The sequence below is a fragment of the Plectrocnemia conspersa genome, unplaced genomic scaffold, assembly GCF_051122295.1.
Source record: "Plectrocnemia conspersa isolate PC_06_02 unplaced genomic scaffold, ASM5112229v1 ptg000004l, whole genome shotgun sequence".
In the NCBI taxonomy this organism is placed as follows: Eukaryota; Metazoa; Arthropoda; class Insecta; order Trichoptera; family Polycentropodidae; genus Plectrocnemia; species Plectrocnemia conspersa.
In genome coordinates, this window is record NW_028277168.1 from 2,059,572 (window position 1) to 2,081,695 (window position 22,124).

At 27.4% G+C, this 22,124-nt stretch overlaps 1 protein-coding gene and 1 long non-coding RNA gene across 2 annotated transcripts in view; one reads left to right on the forward strand and one right to left on the reverse strand.

Moving 5' to 3' along the window:
* Nucleotides 1-791: 791 nt before the first annotated feature.
* LOC148235608 (uncharacterized) overlaps nucleotides 792-22,124 on the reverse strand; it is a 28,447-nt gene continuing 7,114 nt past the window's right edge. The window contains exons 18-43 of the mRNA XM_088184800.1: nucleotides 21,770-21,928; nucleotides 21,614-21,700; nucleotides 21,354-21,536; nucleotides 21,208-21,291; nucleotides 20,980-21,146; nucleotides 14,658-14,878; nucleotides 14,191-14,324; nucleotides 13,990-14,119; nucleotides 12,320-12,449; nucleotides 12,138-12,256; nucleotides 11,556-11,712; nucleotides 10,791-10,929; nucleotides 10,571-10,712; nucleotides 7,937-8,018; nucleotides 7,678-7,764; nucleotides 7,398-7,479; nucleotides 7,203-7,329; nucleotides 7,029-7,138; nucleotides 4,975-5,103; nucleotides 4,792-4,905; nucleotides 3,680-3,808; nucleotides 3,500-3,613; nucleotides 3,328-3,439; nucleotides 1,978-2,107; nucleotides 1,797-1,915; nucleotides 792-1,077 (exon numbers count right to left, since the gene is read on the reverse strand). Coding sequence (XP_088040926.1) covers nucleotides 915-1,077; nucleotides 1,797-1,915; nucleotides 1,978-2,107; nucleotides 3,328-3,439; nucleotides 3,500-3,613; nucleotides 3,680-3,808; nucleotides 4,792-4,905; nucleotides 4,975-5,103; nucleotides 7,029-7,138; nucleotides 7,203-7,329; nucleotides 7,398-7,479; nucleotides 7,678-7,764; nucleotides 7,937-8,018; nucleotides 10,571-10,712; nucleotides 10,791-10,929; nucleotides 11,556-11,712; nucleotides 12,138-12,256; nucleotides 12,320-12,449; nucleotides 13,990-14,119; nucleotides 14,191-14,324; nucleotides 14,658-14,878; nucleotides 20,980-21,146; nucleotides 21,208-21,291; nucleotides 21,354-21,536; nucleotides 21,614-21,700; nucleotides 21,770-21,928 — 3,350 coding nt within the window. The 3' untranslated portion in view covers nucleotides 792-914. The remainder of the gene's footprint in view (nucleotides 1,078-1,796; nucleotides 1,916-1,977; nucleotides 2,108-3,327; nucleotides 3,440-3,499; nucleotides 3,614-3,679; nucleotides 3,809-4,791; nucleotides 4,906-4,974; nucleotides 5,104-7,028; nucleotides 7,139-7,202; nucleotides 7,330-7,397; nucleotides 7,480-7,677; nucleotides 7,765-7,936; nucleotides 8,019-10,570; nucleotides 10,713-10,790; nucleotides 10,930-11,555; nucleotides 11,713-12,137; nucleotides 12,257-12,319; nucleotides 12,450-13,989; nucleotides 14,120-14,190; nucleotides 14,325-14,657; nucleotides 14,879-20,979; nucleotides 21,147-21,207; nucleotides 21,292-21,353; nucleotides 21,537-21,613; nucleotides 21,701-21,769; nucleotides 21,929-22,124) is intronic.
* Nucleotides 17,964-18,426, forward strand: LOC148235609 (uncharacterized). Its single transcript, XR_015809438.1, has 3 exons — nucleotides 17,964-18,101; nucleotides 18,170-18,213; nucleotides 18,295-18,426. It is a non-coding gene; the product is annotated as an uncharacterized LOC148235609 (long non-coding RNA).

Below are 22,124 nucleotides of genomic sequence, written 5' to 3' on the forward strand. Positions count from 1 at the left end.
TGACGGGATCAAGAACAAGTTAACACCAGTTTATCTTAAAATTTTGTAATCAAAAGTCCTTGAATTTTGGAAGAATAGAGAAGGACAAGAGGTTCAATTTTCCTTTGCTTTTGGAAGTTCAAATTTATGCTTAAAATGGTTTTACTATTACAGTCTAAAAGCACATATATTATGATAATATATGTTACTTTTTTTAAACTTGTTGATAACATTTTTAGTATTTTATTTAATTAGGTACTTTATATATAAATTACTAAATTTCGTCGTAAGGTCTGTTAATCCATTGATGGATTTTTTAAGCAATTTTTAATAGTCTATGGTAGATAACGATTAAATTTGCAAAGTTATTTCATACCAAATCAAATGGAAAACATGTTTAAAGATATCATGAACAAACATGACTAATATTACAACATGGACCAGCGGTTGAAAAAATCGAAAACCGTCAGTCACGAATAATCTAATAATATTGGCATGGAATGCCAATGGACTCATGCACAAACGCAATGAATTTCAGACAGTCTTTACAATAAACAATATAGACATTAATATTATATCTGAAACACATGCTACAAGAAAAACAATATGCAGAGAAAAAGATACAAATTCTAAAATGCGTATCACCCAGCATAGCATAATATTCAGAGTTTTACACCTGTAAATTTGGCTGAAATAGAAGAGTATTCAATCGATAAACTTGATAGCAATATTTATATTTATTACAAATAAAATACTTATATATATATATAAAATCATTGATAATTTCATTTTATAAAATAATAAACGAAGTAAATATGTGCTAGCTTTACTTCGCTTAAGCATATTTTATTAGCATAGATATATACTGTTGTTATTATTATAATTAAACGTAATTAGAATTTGAATAAACATAGTATTTTTACACCTGACATTAATTAAAAATCATACTTTGACACAGATATAAAGATTTTTGCAACAATGGTCACTTTAGACATTCTAATTCTGGAGAGTTCCATAGTCAATTCTAGGCGAATGTCTTGAGGTCCAGTTAGAGACTCAATCAAAGATAATAAACCTTGATGCTGCGATGATATTAATCTGAAAATGAATTCAAGTTTACATTTACATTTTTATTTAACAGTTTATACTAATCTAGGTTTTTTATAAATAATTTATTTTTTGTTGAATTAAAAACATAATGCTAAAATGAAAAAATACAGATAATTGCTTAAGTTTTTGGTTTATGTTAGCTTAATAATAGTTACTATATTTTATCATATTATTTTATCGCAATAAAAGAAGACATTCAGATAAGAAATCTTTCCAAAAGTGTTTGTGCCTGATGTTTGAAAATATGCATACTTTATCGGAAGATCGAAAGTATTTTAATGAGGAACAAATTCTTTGCAATTTTCTATTACTCTAACCGGCCGGCGGCTTTATCTTTGCTGTGGTGATTCAAACACACGCTCCGATAAAAATATATTACTCAGAGGAATCAGCAGAATGTAAAACGATGTTTTTTTTATATTGTTTTTATAGAGTAGTAACAGCTTAACTTAAGATTTTTTCATACATAAGTTTAGAATTCTCACTTATCGAGCAATAAAAATCATTAAGAAATGAGAACTTCTAGTTTCAAAGCATAAATTTGTATTTCTTAAAATATTTTAATAATTCTGTATAAAATAGCTAGAGACGCCTAGAATTAACTAAAATAAAAACTTATTTAATGAATAATACATAATTTTCATAGATGTCGCTCAGATATATTATTTTAAAAATATATAAAAATAAAATTAAATAAAGTAACTCACTTAAAACTACGTATACTTGCGAGTTGTACTCCAAGAGGTGCTTTCACTTCTAATAACTTCATTTGGAAACTTATAACTGCTCCATGATTAGTCGGAGGTTTCATTGAAAACAGGTCGACCTAGACATTTTAAACATTTAAATTGATATTTAAATATTTGGACTCTAAAACAAATTTATAACCTGTTTGATGGTTCCTGTAGGTAGAAGCAGCTTCGAAGGGAAAGTTATAAAAGTGTACGAATAAAAATACGGTCTTGAAAGGCAAATTTTATCGCGGTAAGGACAATCATTCCGAACAATATTGCACTGACTGTAATATTAAAAATAGTATAAATAAATTTTATGTAATATATGGAGATGCATTACTTACTAAAACTAAATTAAAATTCTGGGAGGTAACTTTGAGATCAAATCTCTGACGGCGACGGCACAATTTTATTGCTTTCGACGTGGATTTTTGAATTCTTAGAAGTGATTATTGGTCAAAATTCGGCTTAGATGTGCTTTATTCAATTTTTATCTATTGTAAATTTTTAATATGAACGCTAAAAAACTAAGCGTTCTCACTGCGACGGCAAGATTTTATTGCTTTTGACGTGAATTTTTTACTTCTGAGAAGAGATCATTTTTTACGCTCTCCTATTGGTCAAAATAATTTGATTTAAATATTTTTTTCCGATTCTCATTTATTGTATCTCATTATAAAAATGGCACAATTTTATTTGGCCTGAAAAATGGATGTTATTTAATGAAATTGTTATTCTTAATGAAATCTAAATATTAAAAAAACTAACTGGCTAACTTTTACCCCCACTGACTGGCTAACTTTTACCCCCTCTAAATTTTTGAGTTATTTGTCGATACGTATGAGCTTACTTAGAAGTTTTATCTTTTGCCTTAATATTTTTTATTTAGTTATTTTATAAAAAATCACATTTTTACTCAAAAAAATGAAAAATAATATTAAATACTATTGAATTAATTCACAAACTACCAATTGTGATATATGTGATAGTTCAGAAAAAAATTATAAAATAAAACGTAATTATTTATCAAAACTATAGAATATAACTGTATTGTATCTTCCTATCATTTGGGTATACATACATTCACTATTTTTTTGTTAAAAATCATCGCCTATTAAAATTGCGTTAAGTTTTTTAACGCACAATATTTATTTTCTGCATTAGTTGCTTGATAAATAGCAAATTACGTGAAATATTGGAGTGGTCCAATTATTTTGTCACACTTCTGTATATATGTCACACAATTTTTCAAGATGCAAAATCATCCTGATATTTTTTTATTTCATAAAGCCTATATAGAAATGAAATATTTTCTTCCTCGCAACGATATTCGTTGCTTTCAAAATGTCCGTTGCCTTTACAGCTGCATTTAGACCAGGTAGTGAGTGCTGTATATCGGGAAAGAAAGGGAATAGCTATTTAACAGTTTTATGACTACAAGATAAGAATATTTAAATGACAATATCCTGATTAATTAAATTATATAATTTATAAAAAGTACAACCTTCCCTGCTGTCTGTAATTTATCGGGCACCTGGTACATGTGAAACCACCAGCTTTATTAATACATATACCATTTGGACAAACACTTGGCCTTTGTTCGCATTCATTTGTATCTGAAATATAGAAATAATAATATAGTAACTGATTTATATCATACAACTAAAGCAAATTACCTTTGCAAAAGCTCCCGTTATAAATTGTATAACCTTTTGGACATTGACAAACAAATCCAGTGTTTGTTTTAACGCAGCGGTATGAACAATTTAATGAACCGCAATCTATTGTACCTGGAAGGATAATTATATATGTTATAAATAAAATAAAATTGTAGATATATTTATACCATTCTTTACTTATTTCACAACTATTACTAAACTCGTTAAGTTTGTATCCGTGATTACAAATGCATGTATATCCTCCTATTAAATTACGACAGATGCCATTTTCTCCGCATTTTCCTGGGTAATCGCATTCATTAATATCTTGAAAAGAATTTTGAAATTAGTTCAAACGTAAATAAATCTATGTAAAACGAGTCAAAAAATTAAATGCTTTTTTATCAATCATAGATCAGCAACTATTATTTAATCAAACTTAATACAAGTGTTAAATATTAAATCGATTTAAAAATTTAGTCATTGAAAATATACTTAAATAGCATATAAATTTAAAGCATTAAAATAGTTTGTAAAACCGTATAAAGATATCAGACGCGTATGATGGGATACTTTCCCTTTTACTCGCTCGAGAGCGAGTGAGAGATAAGTGCGTGCGGAACGCATGTAGCGCACGCTCTTATCTTTCACTTATTCTCGTCACTTTACGCAGGAGAGAGCGAAAGAGAAAGTATCTCATAGTAAGCACCAAAAATATATATTGAATTAATTTATTAAAATTTATTTATATTAATGTGAATTTTTTATAAATTTAATTTCATTCGTTTTAAAACCGGTAAGCAAGTATTCATATAAATTTTATATCGTACTATTCCTAGAATTGTTTAAAATACACATTTCAATATCATAGACTAATTTATTCTTAAATTGTATTTTAAAAATATATTTAATATTGTTTAAATTCAAAATGTTGCAAAATTTATTGTTTAACATTACAATAAGTCAGCAATTATGATTTTTTTGCTATAAATAAAATAATAATGTAAAATAATTATATAACTCTAAGATAAACTATGAAATACTCATTCAAGTTCAGGTTTTCACAATAACGAATGTATAAATATAAACTTTTTCTAAAGTAATTAAAAACTTTATATTGATAACCAAAATTTAAATTGATTTAGGTACATAAAAGTATATAATTTTTTTATTAAATTTAATATGTATTGAAATTTTTAAACATTTAACATTTTCTCTAGGATATTATAATGTATATATTTCATTTGTATCTAAAATATAAAAATAATAATATAGTAACTGATTTATATCATGCAACTTAAGCAACTTAACTTTGCAAAATCGTCCATTATAAAGTGTATACCCTATTGGACATTGACAAACAAATCCAGTGTTTGTTTTAACGCAGCGGTATGAACAATTTAATGAACCGCAATCTATTGTACCTGGAAGATAATTATAAATGTTAAAAATAAAATAAAATTATTAATATATGTATTTTTTAAATTCTTTACTTATTTCACAACGATTATTAAGCCTGTTTAATCTGTATCCGGAAGTACAGATGCATTCATATTTTCCTAATAAATTTCGGCAGATGCCATTTTTTCCGCATAGTTCTGGATGGTCGCATTCATTAATATCTTAAAGATAAATGTAGTTTTTTATACTTTTAATAAGCATAATATTAAGCACAAATAAGATATTAAATATAATAGATTAATTGATTATTATATTCTATAAAAATACTCTTAATGATGTGATAATTATTAATTTAAATCAATAATATTTAATTGTTACAGCGATAAAAAAATACATTTTTCATATTGATTTACTTATAAAAACAATATAAAAATCAAGTTTGATTTAAAAAAACACCGGTCAACTCATTTTAATTATTACTTATTCAATTATATCGTCTACTACAATTTTTTTTTAGGTAGTAACAAAAAAATAGCATTGGTTAATTTTCCAATGGAAAAGTTTTATTTTTTTTTTAAATACATACATTTTACGCAATTTTTTCAAATACGTTTTTTATTTAAATATACTTATTGCGACTTACTTAATGCTAATACTTAACAACAATGCTTAGTAAAACAAATTCCGTGGATTATTTAAGTAAAAATATGTCTGAATGGACATCAAAATGTACAAATAGTATAAAGAAATTCGTGTATAAAATATTTTGTTTACACTTCGCCCGCCATCCCTATCATAAAAAAGGCGCTGTCATTTCTCTGTTACATAACAGAATTTCTAGGAACTGCTTGATACCGTTAGATTTCCTTGAAATAAAGCAAATGTAGTCCTTCATATACAAAAATACAACGTTTAATTCAATTTTAAAAATTTACGCCAAAATTTTGGAAGCTGGGATTTTTCACATAGGAAAGGGAGGGTCGATATTTCGGCCCTATTGGACTAGGCATAATATTGTTTTACTTTGATATCTTACCACGATAAAACTACTCAAGCTTTTGCTTTCAAGCAATAAGGGCATCGTCGTTTTTGTAGTTCTAAGCCATGATGAAGATATCCTTTTCATCAAATAAAATGTATGGGTTTCAAAATAAATCTTTTATTTTGAAATCCATACATTTTATTTGATAAAAAATATTATTATTTTTTATCAAATTGTAGCTGATGACATTGTAAATGGTTTTACACCAGTTACATGTATTGTATATATAAAAACTATCATTAAAACGGTCATCATAATATCAAGATTGATCAGAAAATATGTCATAACTATGGCTAACTAAATACATTGACAGAAATATAAGTAATAAAGAGGGAAATCGTAAGTCAGATTTATTAAAATCTTGGCAAGCTGTTCAAACCCAAACCTAACTTGAACAAATTAACCATATTTGATTTTAATTTGCATCAAGTTTTTAATCCTACTAAGAAAGTAATATCTCTGTTTCATGACTATTAGTTTTGAATGCGCATAAATATCTGCTTACTTGCTGATAAAATTTAGTTTATTTAGGCCTGATATTTTTTCACTGCCCACAAAAATGTAGTATGATATCCAACTGATATTCTTGCTAGCATAATATTTAAATTGCAAATAATTTAATTGCTTCTCATATATAATTAGTATGTTTGTAAAATTATTCTTATCAGTGAAATAAACGCATTAAAGAAATGATAAGTTTTAATTTAATATAATATAATATAATATAAAAATATAATTAGGCGTTATTTACAAATTGATAATATTTAAATCATTATCTCATGTGATATAAAAAATAATAAAAAACAAACTGGGAATTACATCTTATGGATAATGTCCAAAAAAATTATTAAATACATATAATTTTACTTATGACGGAGAGACGCCATTTTATAGTAATCAAAATGAATAATAAAACTAAATACTATGTTAGTAATATGCAGACCAGAATATGTATTAAAATCATATTATTATGAACATGTTTAAGTGCCAGTTAAACGTTAATACTGCTTGTGATACACCGTTCTGATTTATTGTACGGATATATAATTAACTTTGAATAACTAAACATATGGTAAATCGTAGTTTAAAAGTATTCATAATTACCAGAACAAGTCATATTATCACTTTGAAGGGTAAATCCTTCTCGGCATGAGCAATAAACTTCACCATTTTTCTCAGAACATATTTGACTACACAGGTTATTAATTTTACAACTAAAATATAACAAATTTATTGTTGAAAATAATTACTTTTACGTTTATTTTATAGCATCCATACCTTTTTGGCCTACAGGATAATGTATCACTTAAAAGCACATAACCATCATTGCATTTACATTCAAAAGATGAATTTAGCGGTACGCATTTATGCTCACATAATTTATTTCCTTTTAATTGACAACCATCTAAAATAAGATAAGTGTAATTAAATTCTGCATATTAAAAAAAAATCTTTTAATATACATATAAATACCTTGCCCTTTAGCCAGTGATGGTTCGGTAATCATTTTTGCTTTTGAGAGTGATCTATCAATAGCCTTTTTCTCTTTTACATGCTTATATTTATAACAAAAAAAATAATGTTAAATAAAAGTGCGTCAATATATATTGTATAACATATTAATAGAATTTATTTTAATTAATATTTTTTTGAAGGTTTTCATTAATATAGCATAGTATTTTTTGTATTAGACTGATAACCTATTAGCAGAGTAATTTAATTTATGTTAAGTTAAATAAAACACTATATTTACCCTGCAACATGCATTTGACGTATTTGTTCCAACTTCACATGTACTTGAACCGAAACGTATTCCTATTATGCAATCTTTGCAGTATTTCTGAAAAATGGATTTACTTATCAACATTTCATAGTATAATATTACATATGTGATTAAAAATAAATTAACAATAAATTAGTAATGCAATTAAAAATTATTTTTTTGTAGTAATTAATGAGATTCATGTTTTTATTTAGAACATATATATTTCCATTTATCATAAACTTCTTACTTTTATTTCTTCAAAAATACCAGTGCAGTGTCGATAAGCCTTAGCAAATTCCATTCCATCGTAGATATTTCTTCTATGTTTTCTTAAAAAAAAAGCTTAAAATGTATCTTCAAATATGCATTTACGCTAATTTATAGATTAAGTGATTATAAAAATTGTTGTTTTAAAAACATGGTAATATTAGACAAAATAATAGTATTTTTTATTTAATTTAATTTTTACTATATTTACATTGTATTTAAAAAGCTAATATATTTAATAGTGTAGTACTGATAAATAAGATTTCAAAATATCTTTTGCACGTTAGTATTTAATTGCTAAACTAAATTTGCTCCACATTTTTAAGTCATATATTTATAGTATTGATACTATGATTTATTATTATTAAAGTTATAACCACTGTATAATACTTGACATGCAAACACATGTTTTAAAAAGCTTTTAATTGAAAGATATTAAAAACATTTTGTAGGCGTTAGTTTTTAATTGCTATACCAATTTTGAGTATTGTAAATTAAAATATTTTTCCAACTCTATATTTTTTTATAGAAAAAACACGATTCAAAAATATTTATAATTTTATTAAAAATAATTATAATACAATTCATAATTTTATTAATATAATTGTAACTATTACTTTACAGACGATAGTCAATAGCATTACAGTGTGTAAAATAGAAATTAACAATACTTTATACTAGGGTTTTCTAAACTTATTCTCAACACTTGACGAAGGTAGATAAAACCACCAAATCGCAATATAAGCGTTTTTAGATTTTATTTAAAATAAATAAAATTGTTAACATAAGACTACTCTTCTCGTGGCATGCGATCATCGTCGTTTTACGTACAGATTCATAATAAACTATAATGATTTGCGGTTTAGTTTGTAATCAATTGAGATTAATGAGTTAATATTAATATTTTTGTGTATAAATTCAAAGTGCATACAAAGTTTAACTAAAGAGGCAAATTACTGTTAGTATTTTATTCTACAAAGCATAAATTGCACTAGAGCATTTGTAATTCCATTTTTATTTCATTAAAAATTTTGTTAGCAATAGTACTTACCCTTCCTTTTGTTAAAGCTCTCGAATCAAGAATCCATGGGTAATTTTAAAATTATATTTAAATTCTGTAAAATAAAAAAATAGTAATATTAAGATTTATATTATTTTGCTAAATTTACATGGAAGATTAATTTACTTTATACGAAACATAGTTTTTTACAAAAAACTTTTTAATTAGTCATAATTAATAAGACCATAACAAAAATCCATTACAATATCAGTAGACCCCCCAATAACACGGTAAATTAGGGACGTGTTATTTGGGTAATTACGTGTTCTTTAGTTAATTAAGACTGGCTGAAAGTTTAAGTTAAATTAGAACTACGCACAAATTGGTTAGAAAATTTGTATAAACATTATGATGAAAATATTTGATTTTCAGGGCAAAGGGGAAATTATAAAAATAAAAAATGTTACATGAGGTTACAATTTAAGAAGTATTTGTTATTATTAATTTAAAAAACACAGTAATAACAGTAAAACCATAAAAAATGTCTTTGGGTATATTAGTCGAAAGCCGAGTTGCTTCGGCGCGATTTTGATGCCGTGTTTAGACTTGAAAAATTTGTTATTTTAACTAGACATTTTAATGTAAGATACCCTTTTTGGAATTGTTTTGGTGTGAATCGTTTCGGAAAAAGTTGTTAGTTATTCGCATGAAACATATTTAATTATTTAATATTCAAAATCAAAGACATTAGCATTAGTAAAAGGCAAATCGGAGACCTTAAGATCGTACTATATCAAGAAAGAACATTACATTACAAACAATTATTGTTTCATTAGTCTTTGTTCTTGAAACATCTTGTTCTTATTTTTACTACTTTACTTTATTTATTTTATCTTATTTTTACTACTAAATTAATGTTAACTATAAAAGATTAAATTTCAACAACTTTTACCTAATTTTAAACTTTGTTTTTTGTGTATTCCTTATTTTATATTAAAAGGTAAATTATAAAAAAAAAATTCATTCACTTAGGTATTTTATTTGAATTTTTATATATGTAAAAGATTTTTGAATTCACCACTAATTTATCGTATCATATTTATATTATTACTATTAATTGTATATTTTATTATAATTTTGGAGTAAACTTAACAAAAATGTTGCTTTTTGTAAAAGTTAGTACTCGTTGTTTGCAGGCGCGTACGGTAAGATACAATCGTTTCGCTCGCTCGCGTGTTAAGTGACTAGAGTGAGTGAGAAGATGTAGGTGTTATAAATATACAAATAATGTATTCATTCAAATATTTAATTAATAGACAACAAATAAAAATAATAAAAAATTACAATAAGTGAATTAGAACATTATTTTTGCTCCTTTATGACATAGGCGTACGGAACGCATGTAACGCACGCCCTTATCTCTCACTCACTCTCGTCACTTAACACGTGAGCGAGCGAAAGGGAATATATCTTACCCTACGCGTCTAGTTGTACGTATTATAATTTTCTACAATTTGTAATAAAATAATAATAAAAAATACTAATATTATGTGTAATAACAAAGAAATAATAATAAAAATCTAATGCCATATTTTTTAATTGATTTATACATACTTCTCCTTATTGCAACACTGCAAAGCCTTTTTATAACATCTTACTGTGTTGTATAACTTTACGTCGATTTTGCAATCATCTACAATGTAATATTGTCCTTCGACGCAGCAGTCTCTCAGCTCAGGCGACAAATCATCATTATCTATAAAGCGCAAGAAAACAATAACGTGATTAAGAAGTATCACAAGCTTCGATTTTTTTAATAATTAATTATAACTACCATCGTCTTCCTTTGCCGTAACAGCGATTAGTAGCATTCCGGAAACGCAAACAGAAAAAAACTTTTTTGATAACATATCTAAAAATAGACAGTAATTGTGCAAAAACAACTGCTTTCGTTGACACAGATTTGAAAACTGAATAAAGAAGCATTAATCAATGCTTGAGAAGATAAAATTATTTATTATTTATGAACTGCTTACGCATTGATTATATTAATAAATTTTAATGATAAAAATGCGACGTTTTACAGTAATAAACAACGAGTAAACAGCAGTTTATTCTGTCCTCGCTTCAGTGGCGAAATTTTGTAATCAAAAGTGCATAAAGGTATGGAGAAGAGGAGAGGAAAAGAGGTTCAACTTTCCTTAAATTCTAAGTTAGATACGTCAGAGACATCCTGAATTTTAAAGGATGATTCTGAGTGCCACAGATAAGACACCGCCTACTTCCCGAGTGCTCCTGAGAAATCATTGATCGAACACACTATAATTTTTGTCATATAGAGCGGTAAGGGTTGCGGCATCTTTTTTTCACCCGTACAAATAAACATATATATAATATTTCAAATTTAAAATAAAATAAGAAGGCAATAAATAATATAATCATGTCATATGTATAATTTGTAATTCCTTTATTTCGCTTAGAAATATATTATTTGCATGGACAGATACTGTTAGTATCATTGTTATTTTATCGTCTTAATTGAACGCAATTAGAACTTAAATTAACATAAAATTATTTTTACATCTAACATTATTTAAAAATCATACTCAGATACAAATATTAAAAGTTTTGCAACAGCGGTCCCCTCAAACATTCCATCTCTGAAGAGTTCCATAGCCAGTTCTAGATGAATGTCTTGAGGACCAGTTAGAGACTCAACCAAAGATATGGATGCTTGTAGCTGCGATGGCGTTAATCTGAAAATTAATTTAAATTTACAATAATATTTTTTGTTATATTACATTTTATTATATCTGGGTATCGTCTTAATAACCTTAGCTTATCTTTAGAAGATCAGCAGTATATATTAAGTAGAGTTTTTTTATATTTTTTAAGATATATATATATATATTAAAACTCATCTTTATGACTAACAATTTCTTTTATTAATATTTATTTATTTAAGTTTTTATACACTATGTTCACCCATTTCTGTTCTACACTACACAATCATAAATAGTAATGATTATAAAGATTAATAAAATCTGATTTTATTAATCTTTATAAAATATTTAGTGACATCTAGAAATAACTGCAATAAAAATACTTATTTAATTAATAATAATTAACTTAATAGTCGCTTAGCTCTAATATTTTTAATTAAATAAATCAAATTACTTACTTAAAGCTATGTATACTTGCAGGTTGAACTCCAGGAGGTGCCTTCACTTCTATTAACCTCATTTGGAAACTCATAACTGCTCCACGCATAGACGGACCTTTCATCGTGAACAGGTCGACCTAGGCATTTTAAACATTTAAATTAATATTTCAAGTATTTAGACTTGAAAATAAATCTATTACCTGTCTGACAGGTCCTGTGGGTAATGGCAGCTTTGAAGAGAAAGTCACAAAATTGTACGAATAAGTATCAGGCCTTGAAAGGCAAACATTATCGCCGTAAGGACACTCTTTACGAATTATACTGCACCGACTGTAATGTTAAAAAAATAGTATAAATATACGTGGGGTAGTTGAATGACGCGTTTACAGTACAACTATGGTTCTCAATACATTATTTAAAGTCACAACATCAAATACATAATCTTTTAAAGGGCCCAAGCTTTTAAAACATTTTAAAACTCTGCATTGAAATCAATCTGCTGTAAAAAACGTTGAAGGAGAACAAGAACAACATATTTTAATAGAGCGAGAGAGTGTCAGGCAATGATGTGTTCTTTTCCCTACTCTTTTGCATATATTGAAAATAAATAAAAATCGGAGGGGAGACTATTGACAATATTTGTTATGCTGATGACACGGTAATATTTGCTAAGACTATTGACGACTTGGTAAGCGTTGATGAAACAATTATGTAAAATACTTTTGAATCAATAAAAAAATGTAGGGTTAAAAGCAAGCGACCCAGTAGACATAACATTATACGTGGAAATATGGCATTTACACAGATAGTTCGATAAATGACTAATTGAACAATGTCAAAGAGGTTGTGAGGTTGTATACCATCTGCTTTATAAGTCACAATTTATAGGGCACCATAACAACCACTTGAACAACGAAAACGCTACAAAAGTTGAGGACTTCACACATAACACAACGAAAAATATCTCATTATCACAAAATATCAGCGTCAGAAAAAAAATATTGCATGGACACAAAATTGCATAATCCTTTTAAAGAGATTCACCTTCTATTATCATCGCCTAGAAAAAACGCTAACGCCAAACAATACGTCTATTATCCGTGCTCTATGAATTCCTTAGTTACCAATTGTGGAAGTAGTCATCTGGACCATGTTTTCTCTTAAGGCGAGAACACATTTTGGAGGTGTGCTTAAGAAGCAATATGATTAGTTCGTGAAAATCCTCATTTAAAATTTGCCAGAGCTGTTTCGAGAAAGCAATATAAAATATATAACACTTACACACAATGAGGCAGACTCTGGAGAGACTTATGGATAGATTTCGCAAAGACACAGACAGTAGCTGATCGACACAAAAGACATCAGTAGATCGTTCAGAGTGCATCACAATAACACGATGTCACTTATCTGAGCAATACAACTCGACACACCAGCAACGATTCCCTGACTTCTGACATTATTCAGATACTTTGATACTTTGTATCTAGTAAATCATCTTTCCTGGTATCAATTTAGTTGCAAAGTCATACTCTTTCGGACTCAAAATCGCAAAATCAGTAAGTGGTTTTTAACAATAAGAACAAAATAAAATTTGTATGAATATGAGTCTTGGACTTCTAAATTTTTTACAATGAATTGACTGGAAGTGTTTGAGATGTGATTTTACAGGCATATGTCAAAAATTCCATAAGCTCTAATGAGGTAGTACAGGATTAAAAACTTCTTTCAATCATCAAACGGAGAGTTGAAGTATCAAATGATACAATGTACGAACTATTAACTTCTTCATATCTCAATAATCTCAATTGCTTGCGAAACATACGCTTATGTTTCGTAAGATCAAGAAAGATATTTTAATAAGTAAATTTACTGTGAACTTTGAGGATCTTTTGTATATCCAGGAGGACATGTGATCAAGTGGCAGCGAACTCCTCCTCTGGTGTTTTGGCACACTTCACGTGGACCACACACCATCTCACCAGTTTCGCATTCGTCGATATCTAAAATGGCAACGTTTCGTATTAATTGTCTAATATTTTTGTGTGAATTATAGTGTAATATAAAAACGTACCTGCACAGCTCTTTCCATCTTTTCCTAATTTGTAACCCGAAGGGCATGTGCAGTGGTAATTTCCTGGAGTATTTCTGCAATGTCCAACGCACAGTCTCTTGGCCAATGCGCATTCATCTATATCCACGCAAGTTCTAAAAATGAGATATATTATTTATGAAGGTGCTCTACAAGGATCAGTTTTATGCAATTTCGCCTAAGATTCCGGAAATGTTTTTACAAGGACGACTACCATTTTTTTGATATGATTTTAAAATTCATTAAATTAAAATTGTATTTATATACTTTACAGTAATATATATTTTTTATTTATTTTTTTATAAAGCATCACAATGTGGAAGATATTTATGCCCCATGTCATAGCCAATTATTAAATGATATTAAACAAATATTATTTTTAGGTCAATGAATCAATGTCATATAAAAGTGGGATACATACGCCTAATAAAATGCAGATGATGATGTACCTGTTATCCAAGTTCAAACTAAAACCATGATCGCAGGCGCATCTGTAAGATCCCCAAATGTTGATGCACTTCTGATGACAGGAACCTCTACCGTTATTGTGTGCACATTCATCAATATCCATACACAGCTGCTCAGATTTTGGAGATGATGTGAAACCTTCTTTGCAATCGCACCTGAAGGATCCGATAGTGTTTCGGCATGTAGAATAATGTGGACAAATCTACAAAAAGAATACGTTGGTCAATCAGGAGTATAATTAAAAAACTCAAAATATTTATTTTTCTTATAATAAATCAATATATATTTAAATAAAAAAACAGATAGGTCAGTAATTGCTCACTTGAGTTTTAAATAAAGATTGCAGGTCAAATTGTTAAGCTTAGCTTAAATGACAGTTATGTTAAGTTGCGTGATTTCGGCATTAATTTGTGGTTATAATTTTTTTATTTAATAATTTATTTTTAATATTATATAAACATATGAAAAATTGTGAAAAATGCGAATTAAGTGAATCTGAAAGAGCAAATATAATTTGATTGCATAATATTGACTGAATATATTGGAAATTTATAAAAACATTTATTCTATCGAATAGATCTGATCGAACTTACTCAGTTGGTACAGATTTATCCCGTTGACGTCAGGTTACAACAGAAAATTTAATAAATAAAAACATATGAAAGTTGTTTATCGTGCCATCAATACAATATTTCGAAAAACAAAAGAATGAAAAAAAAAATGCAGTTTTTTTATTTATTTCAATGCGCATTGTTTAATTGTTCCGTGTCTTTTAAAATCTGAACCTTTAAGCAAAATTAAATTCGAAGATTGTTTTTTGAGTAAGGATGGATGCAGAATTCAGTGGAATCTATCAATTCTGAAGACATTTCACTGGTTTTTATATGATCTTGCCGTGAAACGCTTTTGGATAAGATGAAAAATCATCAGCAAATAAAAATAAAAAGTGGGTAGAAAAATGTGTTTGTTCTGCACATGGATTAAGGAAAGATACATGTGCAGAAATTGTGAAATTTATCTTGTTTTATACGTATCAAAAAATAGTGAAATAAATAAAAAAGTGTACATAATAAAAATAAATATATTGTGGTTTATAAGTGCAATTATAAAAACTAGCTGTCGGTACCTCACTATCGTGAGGTACCGATAGCTAGCGAGTGTGCGAATACCGGACCCTCAACTTTTTGGGTTTTAAATATAATTTTTGCTTCGTTCTGATTTTTTTAAACATTTTTTAAAATTTAATGGTTCAAATTGGACATTACTATTTAGGATTTTCAATGATAGACAAAATAGTTCAATCTATAAAAAAGTACTTAACATTTTCAATTCATTTGAAAATAGGTTTACAACTTGACTAAATATTTCCAGAAGAAAACATTTTATATTATTTATTAGATTTACAACGTTAGATTTTATCGTTATATTGAAACTTAGATATTTAATGATAAATCTAAATATTGTATATCATTTATGAATAGGTTTAAAACTTGGCTAGATAATAATAAATTAAAAATTGTACTATGAAATTTCAATACAGCGAAGCTCACGGAACCAATGAATAAATTTTGGTATACTGAAAATTCGTTATATTGAACGTAAGGAAGATGATATATTTTATTTTTAATTATCACATTACTACAACATCGAAATAACCTCTTATAAGGTTGACAGATAGTTTTTTGCCCATTTTTAAGGATACCGTATGAAACAATAAAATTTGTGAAAAAAATGTTTTATAAAAAAAGTTTGAGGGTCAGCGAAACACCTGTAATGTCGCTTTTGAACACATCTGTCACACACCACGTCAAGAACAAACTGAATTTGGAGAAATATTGTGTAAAGTTGCAACGTCATTCTTAAATTCGGATCAAAATATTTCGTTATACTGAGATCAGTCTTCGTTATAATGAAAACATTTTGTATGCAAGTTTTTCGGGGACAAATTAAAGATTCGTTATACTGGGAATTTTGTTATTTCGGTATTCGTTACAAAGAGATTTCGTTGTAATATTTTTTAAAATAGGTTTGTAACTTTACTAAATATTATTAAAACAAAAAATATCAAAATGTTTTCAACATAAAAAATAATATTAAAACGTAACATTTTGTATCATTTAAAAGTAGGTTTACAGTTTAATAAATAATAATAATAATAAATACCATCGGTTACACATCCGCTCAAAAATATTACTGATATGAAAAAATATTTTGTTACACCTTACTAACGCTACAACACAATCGATCATATATAGTTAGTGCAATGTGAGTGATTATAAGTCATTGATTGTGTTTTAGGGTATTTTATGTGTTTGAGTGCCAGTTTTAACGCTGCATAACACAATTATATCATAAATTTAAATTTTCGTAATAAAAAAGTTTTTTGGTGACATCATAAGTTACTTTATAATTTAAAAAAAATATTTCTATGTTTTATGTGTAAATATAAAAGTCAGTTTTTAATTACATTTACTAATGAGAAAGAAACAATAAACTAAAGATATCAAGCACCTAATCTGTTACTTTAGACCAAAAGTGCGTTTTAAAAATATTAATAATTTTGAAACCTTTGTCTTTTTTGATTAAAAAATATTTTGATTTACATCTTTTTTAAAGTAAATGTTTTTCTGCGCAGCATTATATATTTTAATAATTAATGAGTGTAAAAAGTTTTCACTATATTTAAAATTAATAATGAACTAATGATATTTAAAATCTATAATAAATGATTAATATTTAAAATCCATAATAAAATAAAAAATATTTTTAATGTTGAAAAAAATATTTTGAATAAATATTGAAATTTTATTCTGAAACTTTTAATTTAAAAAATATTTAAATTAGTGTTATACATTTTTGTGTAGTTTAGTTTCAAAGGCGTCAGTAAGATGGATTTTTGCAATACTGTGCGCTTAGTAGTTGGTTGGTAATGAATAGTACTTATTTTGAAACTTTGCCCCTTTTTGTTTAAAATACTTTTTAAAGCAAAGTTTTAAAAATTCTCTAAAAACTAAAACTTTAAATTGCCAACGTTCGCCAAAATTTAGGTACATATTTTTTCTGTATAGAGAAGCTAATACATATCCACATTATTTATATTATATTTTAAATATATAAACTAAAAAAATATTTTAAAAAACATTTTTTTTTGTATTTGATGATTTTTATACATATTTTAATAAATTTTATACAATTTAAATCGTTAAAATAAATTTCGCTCGTTAAAATCAATTTCGCTCGTTAAAATCAATTTAGTTCGTTCTCAAGCGCGGGACTTCCCAAATTTGCTTTGACAGTTCTTCTGTCAGATCTGGCAAGAAATATGTTATAATCGCGGGATTTTTGTTACAAAGTGACAATTGAAGATGATTCAAGTGATGCAGCATTTGAAATTATAGACAAAACTATAAATTGCGGGTGTGCCAGTAAGTGTTTAGTTATAAATGAATAATATAACACGGTTATTCTAACAAAATTACTATTGACTTTCCAGGATCTAATATTAAAAGACAAACAGCGGTGATTTGGCAATTAAAGGTATACATACCGAAGTTAATTAAACATATTACAATGCTAGTAATAATAAAAAATATATGACATATTGTGACAATTTTGTAGAAGATGAAAAGATGCCAATCTACGTGTTTAATCCTCTACAGTACATCCATCAATTGTGTTCTTTGGTTGTCGTTTAAATTTAATTTATGGATTATATTAGTAGTAATAATGTGTTCAATGTTTACTCTTGATAGGAGTCTTATTGTTTTTTAATTATTTTTCAGAAGCAATGATGGAACAATTTGATGATCTATATGGCTACAACGTAGAATTGGTATATATAAACAAAGAGTTAATCTTCTCGTGTTGAAGTCACTGTCAGCAAGTATTATCTTTTTATAAAGAACATACTACATAAGTTTGATGTAACTGAATATCTTAAATTTGGCTATTCAGAAAGAGGAATGATGGCACAGAACAAAAATTGTACATATTTTGCCACATCGGAATTAAAAATAACCCACTCTTAGATATTTTGGCTATCGATTATTCCAGGTATGCAATCACATATTTATAATCATTGTAAAATGTCGTTTATTAGATAACATCCAAGAAACTACACATTTATAAGCTGTCCGACAGCGCCGATTTGATCGACATTAACTTTCAATCCTCACATACTAAGGATATATTACACGTTCATGTTTAAAACATAACTGGTTAATTTAAAATTCTTAAAATCTAACGTATATATGTATTAAATCGGAAAGCAATGATAATGTTTATGTAATATAAAAGTAAAACTCACTTTTCGGCCTCGGAGCCCGGCGACGGGATTTCAAAATTTGAAGATTTCATTACAAAGATTGTTTTATGATTGTTTATCTAATTTAATCAATGTATTCTTCTTATCCTCAACACATAATGTATATATTTAATTTTCATAGTTATAACACACCTAGTTAATTTGCAATCCGATTATTTATAAAAGCAAAAACTCACTTTTAGGCCTCGGAGCCCGTCGCCGGGAATTCAAAATTTGAAAATTTCATTACGAAGATTATTTTATGATTGTTTATCTAGTTTAATCAATGTATTCTTCTAATCCTCAACACATTATGTATATATTTCATTTTTATTCAGTCAAATGACGAATTAATGAAAATTATTGTCGCGTAGCAAAATTTTATTATTAAATAAAATAATTATTTAAAAGTGTTGTCAAGGTACTATCTATTTGAATTTGAATGCTTATTTTTCATTGGTCGACGCTATTTGAATATTTGAATGCTTATTTTTGATTGGTCGAAACAGCAGAACGCATTACCGGCGGCTCGAAAATCAATCCGAACAAATTCAATTTTAATTTTTATTATTATTTATTATTATAATTAAATATATTTCCTTTGTTTACGTGTATTGTTACACACTGTTAATACAAAGTGATACGATTTACAGAGTAGATAATTGAACGGAGAATGTTTCGTTTAAAGTTATGCGCGTCCGGAAGCGGAAGCGACGGCGGCGGCTTAGAACAATTATATATAAGATAAATGTGTCTGTGACAGTTGTAAGCAGAAAAAGAACGCCGAAAAATTTGGTGAGTGAAAATTATATTATATTATAAACGGATATTTTTTATAAATCGTTTTTATAAAAAAATATAGAAGCTATTAAACATACATATTATTAAATATATAAGAAACTGGTTTGTAACCATTAAAACCATTTTCAATTTACACAAACTATTAGTAATGAAAAAAAACATATTTTTTCGTTCATGATTTTATTCATTTAATATTTCATATATTTAATATTATTTATTTTGGTATGGATTCTAAATCATGACGTCATTGGAGGGAGGGAGGGGACAGGCAGAGGAATTTGATTTTGAAACAGTAAAAATATACCTAGAACGCCGTACCACCGCGTTACATGACAAAAAAGCTCTGATAATAAGTATATCAAGCGTATATCCATATCGTGTGCTTTAGAGCTAATAGTTTGCGCGTAAACCTAAGCCTGCTATCTCTTTCTCAATTATGAATAATGATGAAATGGATAGCTCTCGTACTGACTGCATTAACGCAAATATAGTATAGACACAAACGTTACATATATTTATTTCATATTATTAATTATTTCAATTACCGTGTGATTTCCACGTTATTTAGTCAGTTGTATGTCCTTAACCCTTTGAGTAGTGAGTTAAATTATACACTAAATTAGCACATGGGAGTGAGTTAATTTCACGTATTTTTTCCATAATTATTTCTATTGTTATTTATTTGTTTTTATTTTATATTGCATTTATAGTAAATTATAGAAAAAAAGCAAGGATTTTCAACGTTTTTTTTTGAATTAGTATTATATGTTTTAATAAATTATTTTAACGCTTATCTATTATTAAATTTCGTTTATTTATTTTACATATTTTTAATATAATATTCAGCTTTTGTGGATTTTTTTATATCAATTCAGAGGCTCTCAAAATTTTTAATTAAATTAATATAAAATATTTTTTGTTAGGTCTATTTATTTCGTACTCATTATTTTACTGATATTATATTCTATAAAAATCATTTATATAAATCATATTTTTTTTTATAAATATAATGTTTTTTTAGCGGTATCGCCGTACATGTACGGCGATACCACTCAAAGGGTGAAACATATTTGCTTCTAATAATTACTAAAATAATCTGTATTTTTTAAGACATTTTTAAATGTGTGAATTTTATTTATTTATCATCGCTCTTTAAAAGGCATTAAATAAAAAAATATAAAAATAAAATTGTGACTTACTTTACCACCAGAATTTTTGCATTCATCTATATCCTCGCACATGGTAACACCATTGTTTTCAGCAAGTGTGTGACCCTTGGGGCATCTACACATGTATCCACCAGCTACATTAACGCAAATCTGGTCTTGAGAGCAGGAGTGAATCCTTAGAGAGCATTCGTCAACATCTATAAGTATTGTCATAGCATCAAAACGCATTTTATTTATTTATAATGTTTCACAACTTACCAACACAACGATTGTTCTCAGATAGAACGTATCCTTTCGGACAATGAGATCTATATGGAGGTCTTGTGATAGTCACTACTCGAACTGAAAACGATTTTTTTGTAAGTTCCTGAAAAGCATTGTTTTATTTTATTTTGAATAAAAACCTGGAGTAGAGGAACGCGTAACAGATCTAGAAGGAGCAGTGTAAGCTGGAGGCATAATTGTTATACATCTTCCTTGGATTAAGTGAAGACCTTCAGCGCATTTGCAAGTGTAACCTCCCAGTGTGTTCACACATATTTCTCCTTGGGCACATTTGGATACCCCGCCTTCGCATTCATCAATATCTAAATAAGGAAAACAATTAAACATATTTCAAGTATTATTATAATACATTGAATAGGACATTGTAAATTGTACTAACCGATGCACTTTTTAGTAACTGGATCCATATGCATACCGATGTCACAGCTTATGTGTGGAATTGGTGACCATCGGGGGACTTGAACGACTAAAATATATGAAAAAAACGATATATTTGATATTATAATTATTATTTTATTGACATTTATATTTATACCTGGTGGTAGATACACGGGCGCATTTTTCTTACAGGTTTTCCTAATCAAATCTTTTGTGTATCCTTCCGCACATACACACACGTATGATCCAGGAAGGTTTTGACAAGCTTCACTATGAGGATCGCAAAGAATCTTTTCTGATGCACATTCATCAATATCTGAAATTAATATTTGATACATGATTGATAATATAAATATCTTTCAAATGCTTTAAAATTTTTTTTTCAATGAACGAATTCTGTGAATTCGGTCATAGTTGACACAGCCACAAATATTTTTTGAAAGTTTTTAAAAACATTTTGTTCAAAACTCGACTGAGAATCCTAGTAGCAATTAATTAAATATTATTTGGAT